The sequence below is a fragment of the Ictidomys tridecemlineatus genome, chromosome 4 (genome assembly GCF_052094955.1).
Source record: "Ictidomys tridecemlineatus isolate mIctTri1 chromosome 4, mIctTri1.hap1, whole genome shotgun sequence".
Classification (NCBI taxonomy): Eukaryota; Metazoa; Chordata; class Mammalia; order Rodentia; family Sciuridae; genus Ictidomys; species Ictidomys tridecemlineatus.
The window spans coordinates 190048391-190061719 of record NC_135480.1 but is presented as its reverse complement, the minus strand read 5'-3'; the positions used below and the strand labels follow the sequence as shown (position 1 = coordinate 190061719).

The window sequence follows — 13329 nt, the reverse complement described above, 5'->3', positions numbered from 1 at the left end:
TTGCAGTGACATCGTGCTCTCTTCTGGTAGAGAACAGTGTGTCCCTTTCTCTCTCTTTGCTTGGGTCTGGTGTCCCTTTCGCTTTCTTTCATGGTGTCTGTTCAGCTCCTGCACAGGTGTCTTCGCTGGTCTCTTTGGCCTGCTGCCAGAGCTTAGTAAGGCGTGAGTGAGGCAAAAAAGAGGAAAAGAGGAAGCAGGTCGCTGGCCTTGCATGAAAGTCCAACAAAGAGACTCAGCTCCCATCTCCCCAAAGCCAGCAGTGACCTCACTTTCAAGGGTTCCGTCTCTGCCTAGCAGCCCCCAGCCTTCTAGCTTTGCTTTCCAGGGCCCTGCCTTCGGGGAAACTGTTGATTTGCCCTGGGAACAGAGAAGTTTTTGCCAGAAAGATCTCTGCTAACCTGGTGGGTGGATGAGGGAATCACCAGTTAGACTCTAGGGAACTTCCATTAAAATGAAAGGGAATTAAGAAATCAATTCAATTGCCAACTCCAAAATCTAGTAGAGAATCAATATAAAACAAAAGAAGGAAATTCCAAACAGAGATGTGGATGATATGTAACATATAAATCAAAACCCTAATTTGGGCGGGAGTAAGCAGTTACTTAGATAGAGCTTAGATATTCCCAAGAACCTCTCAGAGAGGAAAAGGAAGTCAGCTCAAGAGCGCTGCCAGGCCGAGGAGGAGATGGAGGAGATTCGCAAGTCGCAGCAGGAGGAACTGGACAGACTTCAACAGCTCTTGAGAAAGGCCCGAGTGTCCACAGACCAAGCAGCTGCAGAGCAGGTAGTGGGAAGCAGAAGCACTGGGAAAGAAAAGGAAGGTGTGAGGACTCGAAGAAAAGCTCTTAGTTTCTTCCCTATTTTCTAGGATGAACTTCTTTTTTAAAAAAAAATATTTATTTTTTTAGTTGGAAACAATAGTTTTATTCTGTTTATTTTTATGTGGCGCTGAAGATCGAACCCAAGGCTTTGAACGTGCTAAGCATGCGCTCTACCGCTGAGCCACAACTCCAGCCCATCTCTAGGATGACACTTCTCACATTGATATTCTCACCTTGAAGAAAGGTGGAAAAAGATAACCTAAATAAATGCAAGAAAGCCAGGTTCAAATGGAGAATGTTCTTTCTTTTTATTTTTATTTTTTTGTACCAGGGATTGAATCCAGGGGTGCTTAACCATTGAGCCACATCCTCAACCCTTTTGATTTTTTTTTTTTAAATTCGAGACAAGGTCTCTCTAAATTATTTAGGACCTAAATTTACTGAGTCTGGATTTGAAGTTGCATTCTTGAGATTACAGGTGTTCAGCACTGCACCTGGCCTTGGGGTAATTTGAAATCATTTTTCCAGACTATGGTCACTCGTACTTGGCTTAGAATAAGCTATTTTCTTATTTCCCTTCAAATAGAATTATTTTCTCTGTACACTCCTATCCAGAAGCTCCAGAACTGAACTGATATCTGATCCACTCAATCCACTTCAAAGAACCCATGCCAGGCCAGTCATAGTGGCACAAGCCTGTGATCCCAGCAACTCTGACTCTCAAGTCAGGAGGATCACAAGTTTGAGGCCAGTCTGGGTAACTTGGTGAGAATCTCTCAAAAAAAAAAAAAAAGTTAGGGATGTAGCTCAATGGTAGAGCACCCCTGGGTCTACCATGCGGCCTGTGCAATGGTCTCATTAATGAGGTTCTAGGCATAAAGTTAGTTAGAAGAGATGGAAATAAAACACACAGACTCAGTTACCTTATTTCTATTGCTAGGTCCGAGACGGCTCCCCTCTCTGGTTCCCTCCTCCAACCGCCCAGCAGGGCAGCAAGGATTACTCAGGGCTAGCAGGAGAGAGAGAGCGCGAGCACGCCGGGGACCAGCCTTTTATTGGGGAACAAGAGATTCAGGGGAGAATTTCATCCAATGAAGGTTGAGGGGGGGCTGCACTCCAAGGTCAGGGTCAGTGATTGGGTCCCCAGGGTCAGTGGGTCAGGCACACCCCCACACGGATGGGCTCTCTCATCAGGAAAGGATCGGGAAAACTTCAACATAGCCAAAGTGCCTCAGGCCCTTAACGGGAGGCACCCGATCACGTGTTAGAATGGCTTCCCACACCTGGGTATAGTGCAAGAAAAAAAAAAATCCCAGGATTTACCAAAGTTTGCAGATACCCCCAAGAGGAGACAAAAGTGTCTCCTCAGTCACTTCCAATCATCTCAGCAGCAAATATCCTCCAATCATTGGCTCTCACCATAACACCCACAGATCCACAATCCCCAGATCTCTCAAGACCCCATTTCTGGACTAAGGATGTGTTTCAGTGGCAAAGTATTTGCCCAGCAGGTGTGAGGCCCTCAGACGGATCCCTAGCACCATAGAAACAAAAATTCCTGATTTCTGACAAGGATGCCCCATACCACACACATCCCCATCACTATGTTCACAGGCTGTGCATCACCCTGACCCTATTTCTGGGACGCCATCACCTCTCCTGTCCCAGCACCGTCTCAGCCTAACCAGGCTCCAAATGCAAGTAGCACTGTGACCACCCAAGGGACACTTTGGATACCTCCTACTGGATGCCACATCAACTGTGCATGCCCCCTTGGCAGCCTGCTGACTGGCGGGGCTGCAGTTTGACCCCTGCCCACCAGGTCCCTGGCTTGTCCTTGTCACAGGGGCTCTCAGGGCACAGCCACCTTGGGGATAGGATCTGCCGTTCTGATGGCACCAACTCTCTTCACAGCACCTCCACTTCCAGGCCAGACTCTGCTTCTCCCCAACCAAAATGCAAGATGGGGACATGATTGGAGGAGAGAAAAGACTAGGTGCCCCCCCTCCAAAAAAAGTCTGGTTTTGACCACGTACGGTAGAGTACTGTATTAACAAATACTCCCTGATTATTTTCAGTGTGCAATTTTCTGAGATATATAGGTATTTTCCTCTTTTGAGAAAAGTTAGTAAAATGTTCAATAAGAGAATGATAAAAAAGAGTTGTAAAAATATAACCAATGGCTATTCAGTGCCCTGCAGTGATTTCTTCTGTCTCTAGTATAAAGTAAGCTACCTGTGTGTCTCCAATGTCACCATGGGAGTGAATCTTGTTTTATTCCCACACTGCTTTTGGCTAGTTCTTGAGAGGAAGGTGGAAGGATTTTTTTATTGTTATTTTAAAAGATACCACCACTACCAAAACAAAACCTTTGGTGTGAATAATCTAAAGCAGGATTTTTGACCTGCCACATAGTGTCTTACCATCCCTTTATTCATTATTTGCCACGTGTCCATTTAAGGCCTGCTTTTGCCAGGCTGTTCTGGACATTAAGGACACAGCAAGAAACCAGCATGAAAAATGCCTGTACTGAGAGAGACAGGAAAATCGCGTAACTAAAAATATAATAGAATGGCAGGGACTATGTGCTATAAAGAAAGATAAAGCAGAACTGGAGAGTGACTTTGGGGTCAACCAGTCTTACAAAAATATAGGAGAAACGTGTTTTAGGTGGAGGGAATAGAAATTGCCAAGGTAATGATGTGAAATGAACTTTAGATGTTCATTTAAGTGGAACAGAAAAAGGGCCAGTAAAAGAGAGAGCCAGCCACTACACTGAGATCCCCTCTCACACCAGTCAGAATGGCACTTATCAAGAATACAAGTAACAATAAACGTTGGCAAGGATGTTGGGGAAAAGGTAGACTCATCCATTGTTGGTTGGACTGCAAATTGGTGCAGCCACTCTGGAAAGCAGTATGGAGATTCCTCAGAAAAACTGAAATGGAACCACCATTTGACCCAGCTATCCCATTCCTTGTCATATGCCCAAAGGACTTAAAATCAGCCTACTATAGTGATACAGCCACATCAATCTTTATAGCAGCTCAATTCACAATAATTAAGCTATGGAACCAACCTAGTTGCCCTCCAACAGATGGATAGATAAAGAAAATGTGGTATACATATACACAGTGGAATAATACTCAGCCATAAAGAAGAATGTAATTATACATTTGCCAGTAAATAAATGACGCTGGAGACTATTATGCTAAGTAAAATAAACCAATCCCCTAAAACCAAAGACTGAATGTTCTATCTGATATGTGGATACTAATACACAAGGGGTAGGGGATGGAAGTTCACTGGATTAGGCAAAGGGGAATGAAAGGAAGAGAGGAGGGACGAGAATAGGAAAGACAGTAGAATGAATCAGACATAACTTTCTTATGTTCATATATGAATACACGGCCAGTATAATGCCACATCGTGTACAACCACAAGAATGGGAAGTTATTCTCCATGTATATGTGACATGTCAAAATACATTATACTGTCATGTATAACTAAAAAGAACAAAAAAGTTAAAAACTAAAATGAAAGAAACAAGAGAAAGGGAGAGGGAGAGGGGGAGAGAGTGCGTGGTTAGGACTGATGCTGCACTTGGGAAAGTGAGTATCCTTAAGCGACTGGGCTGGTTCCTAGGAGTGATGGGAAGACACTGGAGAGTTTGAGCAATGGAGTCAAGTGATATCACTCATTTCCATTTGTAGAAGTTTGCCCTGGGAGTTGTAGAGAAAATAGGTCCCAACTGGGAATGAAAATCAATGAAATGGATTCAAGTCAATAGCCGTTGGTACGTTTCTGAATTTTTTTCAAAGTGAAAGCATTTTCTATTTTTTAAAAGGACCATAACGTGTGCCAGTTCCGTACTCGGCTGAGACGCTCCAGCTAACAGTTGCAAATTATACTGAACCACGCTATTTTTCTGACCACAGAAACCTCACAATGCGCAGAGTAGAAAGGCATCCATCCTGCAGAGCAAGTGGCCACAGAGTGGCTGTCGGATGCAGCGCAGTCCTCTTGCTGGCCACTAGGTGGAGACCCTGCTCCTTGCCCACTTTGCAGCCTCAGAACCAAACAATGTGCCTTCCTCTGCCAACTTGGATTTCTCCCACTTTCGTCGGAAGATGAGCTGAACAGATCCACACATGGACAGTTATAGAGATCTTGAGAAGACTGCTGTTTCTGTCGCCTGTAGGAACAGGTCTACCCTGTAATCACCAAGCTACTAAATCAAATTAATCTTTTTCAGTACTGATTTTTTTTTAATGTTTCAGCAGCATTTGGCTCACCCCTCTTCCTTCAAATTTTGATGAATTACCCACGTGCAATTAAGCTGAAGGTGACAGTCATTTAACACGAAATGTCCTCTAAATTGGTATTTCTCTTTGTCTGAAACTTTAAAAATAAGTGCATATTAATTATACAAAACTGTCTATACAAAACCTGTCTATCCAAAACTTCTTATTTAGTTGTTGTATAATGCTAAGTTTGTAAATAGTGTATTTGAAGAAAAGTGGGTTTTATAAAGTGTGTTTTTAAAATCCATTTCATATAGTCTATTCAAAAACTGTTTCAGTTGATTTTGCATCTAAATAAAACTGCAGTGTTAACATCAAAACTGATGGTTACTATGGAAAAATTAACTATCATAAAAAAGAACATTAACTATCAAATTCATAATGCAATACAAATCTTGCATTGATGTGTATTAAGGGAATTAAGAAGGAAAAGGAGAGGCTGAATTTGCAGCTCAGTGGTAAAACACTGAGGATTTTTTTCTGATTAAAACCTTTATAGGATCATGTACAAAAGATCTAGATAAGTGATGTAAGAAATTTAAATAATTGGAGAAGAGATTTATGTGTGGCTAAATTTGTTATAAATATATAAAACAATCAATTGAAAAGATTTGAGCCTTTTCCCTAAGAAAAAATATTGGTGTGCTAATATAAACCAAAAATTTACCCATGCATTGAGATGATAAAAACTTCTTAAAACATTAATCTACTGTCATTCTAATAGAATAATTACTTATGTTAAATAAGTTTTATTACTTAAAAAAGACTGATTTTTAAAAATTAAGAGTCATACATTTTTTATTAGAAGGAAAATACTTTCAAGTATCACCTTAAGTTCCAATTTTGAAGTTTCTTTTTGAAAACTAAATTTGGTTGGTTTAAAAACAATAATTATGATGATTATTACTAATTCTTATATGTCAATTATCTGTTTCCTAAATATACTATATGATTTTCTATAATTACATAAATATATTATCGAACTTATATGGTACTCTCTACACGGGAAAGTAAACAGTTATATTTTTTAAAAAGACAATTAAGAGATACTAAATTATTTAAAGGGTAACATAAGATATAAAAATATTTTAAGACTTTCTCTCAAGAAGGGATTAAAAATTCTCTTAATTTGTTCATTTCATATTCTAGATATAACATTAAAATGGATCAACTATTTTATGCTAACTTAAAAAATTACATACCAAAGTTTATAGACTGATATTCAAATGAATAATTGAAATTAATTTCAAGATTAAAACACCTAACCTAACTTTAGCCCAAGACCCATTATTACAGGAATTAAGAGACATACATAAAAATCCCATAGAATTCTACTGTCCAGTTAACCGCTATTGGCATCTAATATATGGCTTTCTAGACTGATTTCTGTACACATAAATATACATATTTTATATAAAAATGAAATCATGGTTACTGGGAGGCTTAACCCTCCAACATCGACTGTGGGGAGCTTAGGGGTTTGGAGGAACCACTCCAGAGACAGTTAAAGAGAACAGTGTTTACTTTATTGCACAGAATAGCGTTTATGGCACAGCAATAGCTTTTATAGCATGGATGTGCTAATTTACATATAACAGTCATGATAGGCCATGGAAGTCAAGACACCAAGAGTCCAGAAACTGCCACGTAACCCAACAGGGAAATAACTTCTTGTCAAAGGAACAAGGAAATTACACTTGTTAGTGTTCCGACAGCACTTCGCCTCAAAACATAATATTCCATGTTAGGACTTCCCTGTTGCATGATGAACGAGATAAACATTCCTCCATGTGGGCTTCAGGTTAGGCCCTACAGCACATGTTGATATTTTCTAAATTTTTAAAATCATTATACATTGTACATTATTATTTGAGGTGATCTTACTACCTTAAATAAAGTTATTATTCATAACTATATCAATATGCATAAAGATTATTTTGACATAAGTCCCTGGAGATGTCATTTCTGGGTCAATGCCATATAAAGTTCTAAATAATTCATTAGCTCACTGGCCTCAACAATACTACTGACTTACTTTTACCCTTCAATATTTAAGGTACTGATTCCCCAAGCTTAGATCAACTTTAGATTTAATGATAATAACAATTTTTCCTAGATTGGTGAATAAAAGGCTATTCATTCTTCTATTTCAATTATTATTATTAATAATAGATAAAATGTTTTTCCCATGCTCATTAAACATAGGTATTTCTTATTCTAAAAAGGAGTCTCTTTATACCCCCCATGTCCTTGGTAGAGGCCACCTCTCCTAAGTTAAAACTCTGCGTCTCTCCTCATTCAAGTTAAGATAATCATACAAGTTCATTTAAAGTTAGTATCAAAATATAAATTTTTATATGCAACTTATTATATTTTCCATTTCATGATTCCATTAACATCAAAATCAAATCATACATTTGATAAAAATTAAGCTTTTATTTCCTATAATTCTTTTCCAACCCAATAATATTGACTTGTCATGCCTAATGAATAACTCTTGCTGAGTTTCCTGGCCAATTAAAGATAATAAATCTCTTCTTATTATTAAAATACTTGTACTATATTAGATACTTGTACTATTATATGCAGCTTAAGGCTAATGATACTCTAACTTATATCAAGTTTTTCTTCAATTTTAATAAATAAAAGGGGGAAAAACAGGACCATACATGCCCATGATAAATCTCACAAAAAATATTTTAAACAATTTCTTTATATTGTGATACTAAGATCTTACTGCTGGTGAGCAACATGGTACAATACGTTAAATTAGATTGCAAAGGATAAAAATCTAAACCTGTCATCATGGAAACTGCTGAAAAACCTGACACGGGAAGGTAAAACCCAACCCCAATGTTACAGCCATGCAGGCTTCATGAGCTGCCAGGTGAGGAAATCTATGGAAAGACTTCTCTGGACTCAATCTCCCAGGTCACTTTTAATGCACCTTACAATGTGGACAGGAGAGTCCAACCCAAAATTTATTAATGATACTCATATGATGGATGATCTTACAGATACTCATATTACACTCATCCATGTGATTGGATTTCAGCATTCTAGCTACAGTAGAAACCTAGCTATATGATGGTCTCATAATGTCATACTGGCTATTTAAAGGTACCTTTTGAGGAAAGGTCTTCTTGCGAAGGACCTAGACCAGCCAATCATACTGGTCCTTAGAATTGAAGACTCTGTGTACATATCTGGACAGGTGTCAAAAGAGAATGATTATTGAAATACAACTTTCCCTTACAAGCCAGTTATTGCCACAGAATATCCACCAATATTTTACTGTCCTCATCAATCTACAATAAAATTTGGCATAGTTCCTAAATTAATGAATTATGCAAAGGCTTTGCCAGTGCAACATAAAATCCTGAGAAGTGACAGATAAATTTCAGATTGATTCAAAAAATTGATAAAAGACAGTCATATCAAGATGCCACTTCCTATAGAAAGTCCAAAGCCAGGAGGACTTGGTGTGAAAGCACTGGCACTGAATGCTTCACTTCTGCTTCTTAAAGGAAACTTGCAATCGATCACGTTGAATTTGGATTCTTTTTTTTTAAATATTTATTTTTTAGTTTTCGGCGGACACAACATGGCTGCAAGTATGCCAGGCGAGCACGCTACCGCATGAGCCACATCCCCAGCCCCTGGATTCTTAACTTAAAGAAAAAATCTAAGAAGCTAAAAGTATGATTGAGTTATCTAAAACTATTTTCAGAATACAAAAATAAGATTAGATATGCTATTGTTTTGACTCTTTAAAAAGCCATATAATTTAAAAGACTTCTTATTGTTTGGATAGTATTTACAGTCATATGAAAAAGGTCAGGTTATGCCTAGCAACCTGATTGATGCTACTTTTAAAAGGCCAATAACTCACATTTGGATTTATAACAGTCATTTCTTATTTAATGATAATTTGGATTCTACCTATTTTAGTGTATTCTTTTAGGCTTATGTCTGTCTCTGTATTGACTATATTTGTGGACATAAGCCATTCTCTCATGATGCTATGATCCCTGAAATTTTCATTGATAATATCTTAACCTTCAGCAAACGCAATATCCAAAAAAATATTTGGCGCTAAATTGCAGCCTCAGATTTTCTATATTATACAGATAGTCCTATGCCTGACTTTGAAGGCAGGTATTGCAAAGAGGGTTCCCGCAATGGCTTTTGGGCCTGTGTTCAATTTCTTATACTTTAATTACTGAATATGTAAGAGTTAAGAAAAGGGGCAAGAATGAGACAGAGCTTTTAAAAACCTAGATGGCAGCACAGGATCTAATCCACCATGTTTTCGCACTTGGAATGCTGCTCCTGCATGCTCTCCACATCTCCAACCCCACAACATTCAAAACCTACCCCAAGCCCCACCTTTCCCAGGAAGTATGCTCTGACCCCACCAGCTCCACCTATGCCAGACACTATGCTGAGGGGTTTATGGGCATCGTCCCATTGGACCCCAACAGTAATCTGTCAGGAATGATTGTCCTTACTAAGAGGGTGAGGCTCAGGGAGGCTAAAGGCTTTCCTATGGCTTTGGTATAGCAGAGATGGCAATGACACCTGGTCTGCATGACTCCAAAGCCTGTGTTTTAAGTCCTTTCTGCAGGACACCACTTCCCCAGCATCACCCAGTTCTGTAGTCAGGACGTGGGGTCCCTCTGGAAAAGATCTCTCTAGTGCTTCTATTCTCATACGGGCCCATGGCATAGACTTTCTCAGAATTAATTACTTGTTCATTTATTGCAGGGAGACAGAGGGTTGCAGTGTTGGGTTCAGAGAATTAGGAAAAGGAATTTAAATGTTCTCAATACAAGATACCATACTTTAAGGACATTGTTTTATTCAACCCTGTTTTAATGCTTGCAGCATCTTTGGTAGAGACAGTCTCATTGTTTCTGAAGTTTGTGAAAAATTGAGTAATTCACCTAAGGACATATCCAAGGTGAACAGCAGAGCAAACCCTCCACACATTTCATTTCTCAATGGTGCTCATTCCCACCACTTACAATGAGCTTTCTGAGTCCAACAAGCCAGACCTACAGTTAAATCTGGTTCCCAGTGGAAGCTGTGTAGAGCATCCATGACTCTTCATGGGAATGTTTTGAGAAATGTAAGGTCCCTCCATAAATTTAAAAGAGGGGGGACAGCCAAGTTTCAACAGAGCAGGAACAATCCTTGGCTTCACCCCAGGGAATGAAAGACCATTCCAAGGACAGGAAGGAGGAAAGGTCAAGGCCCCTGGACCAAAACAAAAACAAAAACACAACGCAGATGGATAAAAAGATAGAAGGATGATGCTACAGTGGGGACGTGCTCAGTCCTGGGGACTGTGAGGAGACAGTTTTATTCCTTACCAAGATGAAGCTCCTGCTGCTGAGTCTGGGACTGATCCTCATCTGTGCTCACACAGAGGGAACCCGTTATGGTTGGAAAAGAAAATTTGATCCACGGAAGGTAAAGCTCTGGAGCATTAAAATTTTTATTTTAAAGGGTGGCATGTTAAAAGCAGTGGGTTCAGACCTGAACTAAGAGCAATTGTGCCATATTAAAATGTAACAGTGCTGGGGACTTCCATTTTCACTGAAGAGACAGTGGAAATGTCCTAGGTGTCCTGTCAAATGATCTGAGTTCTAATTCCCTCTTCTCATCTGAGCCCTGCCCCATAGGCCAAGAGTTCAAGGAGAAGAGTGTCTGTGGCCTTCCCTCTCCTCTTTCTCACTTAACCATTTCTCTTATTTATTGCAGTATTCAGGGGAGTAGTATTCCATTCTCCTGGCCTCTGATCATAAGGAAAAGATAGAAGAAAACGGTAGCATGAGGGTTTTTGTGAAATATATCCATGTCTTGAAGAACTCTTCCTTAGGCTTTAAATTCCATATAATGTAAGTATGGCTTTTTCAGTTGGGAAAGGGAAAATGAAAGAGTAGGTATGGTCTTAACACACACACACACACACACACACACACACACAAACTCATGCACACAGACATGTGCACATACATACTGAGCCTGCATCCAAAATCACAGTCCCTCAGTTGACACTGGCCCAGGACTTGATGGACCTGGGGCTTTTCAAGATTCATCCATAAGAGTTGGTTACAAGAGTAAGTTTATTAGAAGTGGGGGATGCAGAGGGCAGAGGGGTATCAGAATCAAAGTTAGCATGACAATATGAAATAGTTCAAGGACATGGGATTTAGAAACAACAGAATGAATTTGATTTTAACCAGCTTTTGACCAAGAAAAACCATCCCTTGCCAGGTGTGGTGGCATCCACCTTTTAATTCTAGTGATTCTGGAGGCTTGGGCAGGTGGATCATGAGTTTAAAGCCAGCCTCAGCAACTTAGTGAGACCCTATCTCTAAATTAAAATTAAATATAAAAAATGGCTGGGGATGTAGCTCAGTGATTAAGCACCCCTTAATCACTTAAAAACATTTATCCCTTCCCACCCTCATTTTTCCTTGGACAAAAGCTGGTTGGTGATAAAGATTCTCTCTCTTGTTTTTTTTTTTTTTTTTTGTGAGAACTGAGTCACATAATGTTCATAAAGAACTCAGTTGTCAGGCAGGCAATTATACTTAGCTAATGATCTTGACGAGTGGCCATGGTATGTTAGTAGTAAGCATGGGAATAGTAGCAATAATGATGAGTTATTATTGAACTGCAATTCAAGCAGTTTTTTAAAGTCATTCTCCAAGAATCAAAGTATATGAACTATTATGAATAAAATCTGTTCGGTAATTGTACAAAAACTATTCCAAAGGTAAGTGAAATCAGAAACTCAGTTTATAGGGAGAATAGAGGACAAGGAAGCCAGCCTCATCAATATGTCCTGGGCACCAACTCATTCTTTTTTACAGTATAAAACGAGAGTGTACTGAAATTTTTCTTGTTTCAAACAAAACAGAAAAGGATGGTGTATATTTTCTTAAATGTAAGTATACCACAAATATTTTTTCTAAATTATATTTTCAACTGCAAGGAATTTACTGAACTCCAATATCATTAGGATATTTATCAATAACTGATCAATACTTATTTAAGTAATATAATAGGGTCCATGTATTACCCAATGTCCTTGATACAGGATAAACTTATGTGCAAAAGCCAAGTCCTATAATACCATCAAAGAAAGAATGCAGTCTGGTCAGATGTACCTCCTTCTGCAACAAAGGTAACTGGCAGGAGGGGAAAGGTAAACTGGGTAGGATAGCTGCTCGTTTTCTGCCATCGGTGTGATTATGCCTGGGGGCCATTGCCACACATATAGCCAAGGATGTAGCACCAGATATGGAATTCCAGAGGGCTTATTGGGAAGACAGATAGCATTATTGACAGAGATGGTGAGGGAGGTGGACAGGCCTCAGAAAGGACGATAGAGGGTGAGTTGCTGCTGAGACTGAATGTTCTACACTCATGGTCTATTTACCAGTGTCCTTTTTAGAAGTCCTTCATGAAGCCCGGGCATTGGACATCTTCACTGTGTCTTCTAGAAGATGCACTGTGTTTGTTTCATGGAAAGAATAGGTAAAAGGTTTCCATTGCTTCCCATGAACTAAAGAAGTTTTGAGCTGTATTCTGTTTCCTTCACAGATGATGCACATAATACATTTAAAGTACTTGAAACGGACTATTGTAATTATATTATATTTATCTCATAAATAAAAATAATGGGAATACAGTCCAACTGCTAGAGGTCTACGGTAGAGTATTTTCATGCTGACACTCATCTTGGGTGGGAGGAAAGGGAATGAAGGACTCTAGACACAAAATGATCTCCCCAAGGTTATCCCAGACCGTCTCTTCCCCACTGAAGACAGATGTATACCTTTGGGAGTCCTCAGGTTCACTGAGGGGAAGATCATGAGATCTCTCATTGTGCCAGAAAGATGTCTTACTGATGTCAGATTCAGAACAGGTCCTGACATACAATGTCACCATCCATTTTCCTGTTCTCCTAGAGCCCTGTCCTCTCATTCTCCTCTATTGTCAAGACATAAGTCACAGCAGTAATGTCACTGTTCCCACAGGTCGAGCAGCAGATGTGAGCTCAGAACTCAAGCAGAAATTTGTGACTGTTTGTGAAAAATATGGAATTGTTAAGGAAAACATATTGGACCTGACCACTGTTGGTAAGTTTAGCTAGCTGGCTTTCTCCTCCTGAACTTCATGTCCATAGA

The 13329-nt window shown here is 39.4% G+C and overlaps 1 protein-coding gene across 2 annotated transcripts in view; it reads left to right on the top strand.

The window, feature by feature from the left end:
- Positions 1 to 13329, top strand: part of Zfp37 (ZFP37 zinc finger protein) — a 45045-nt gene that overhangs the window by 30520 nt on the left and 1196 nt on the right. Inside the window, exons 1-2 of one of the 2 annotated variants that reach the window (XR_013438234.1) lie at positions 9245 to 10600; positions 10892 to 13281. Coding sequence is in view for 1 of the 2 variants with exons in the window: in XM_078047977.1 (XP_077904103.1) it covers positions 13180 to 13281 (102 nt within the window). In the remaining variant the exon portion in view is untranslated. Of the gene's footprint in view, positions 1 to 9244; positions 10601 to 10891; positions 13282 to 13329 lie in introns of those variants that run through there. The other variant, XM_078047977.1, reaches the window with a different exon arrangement.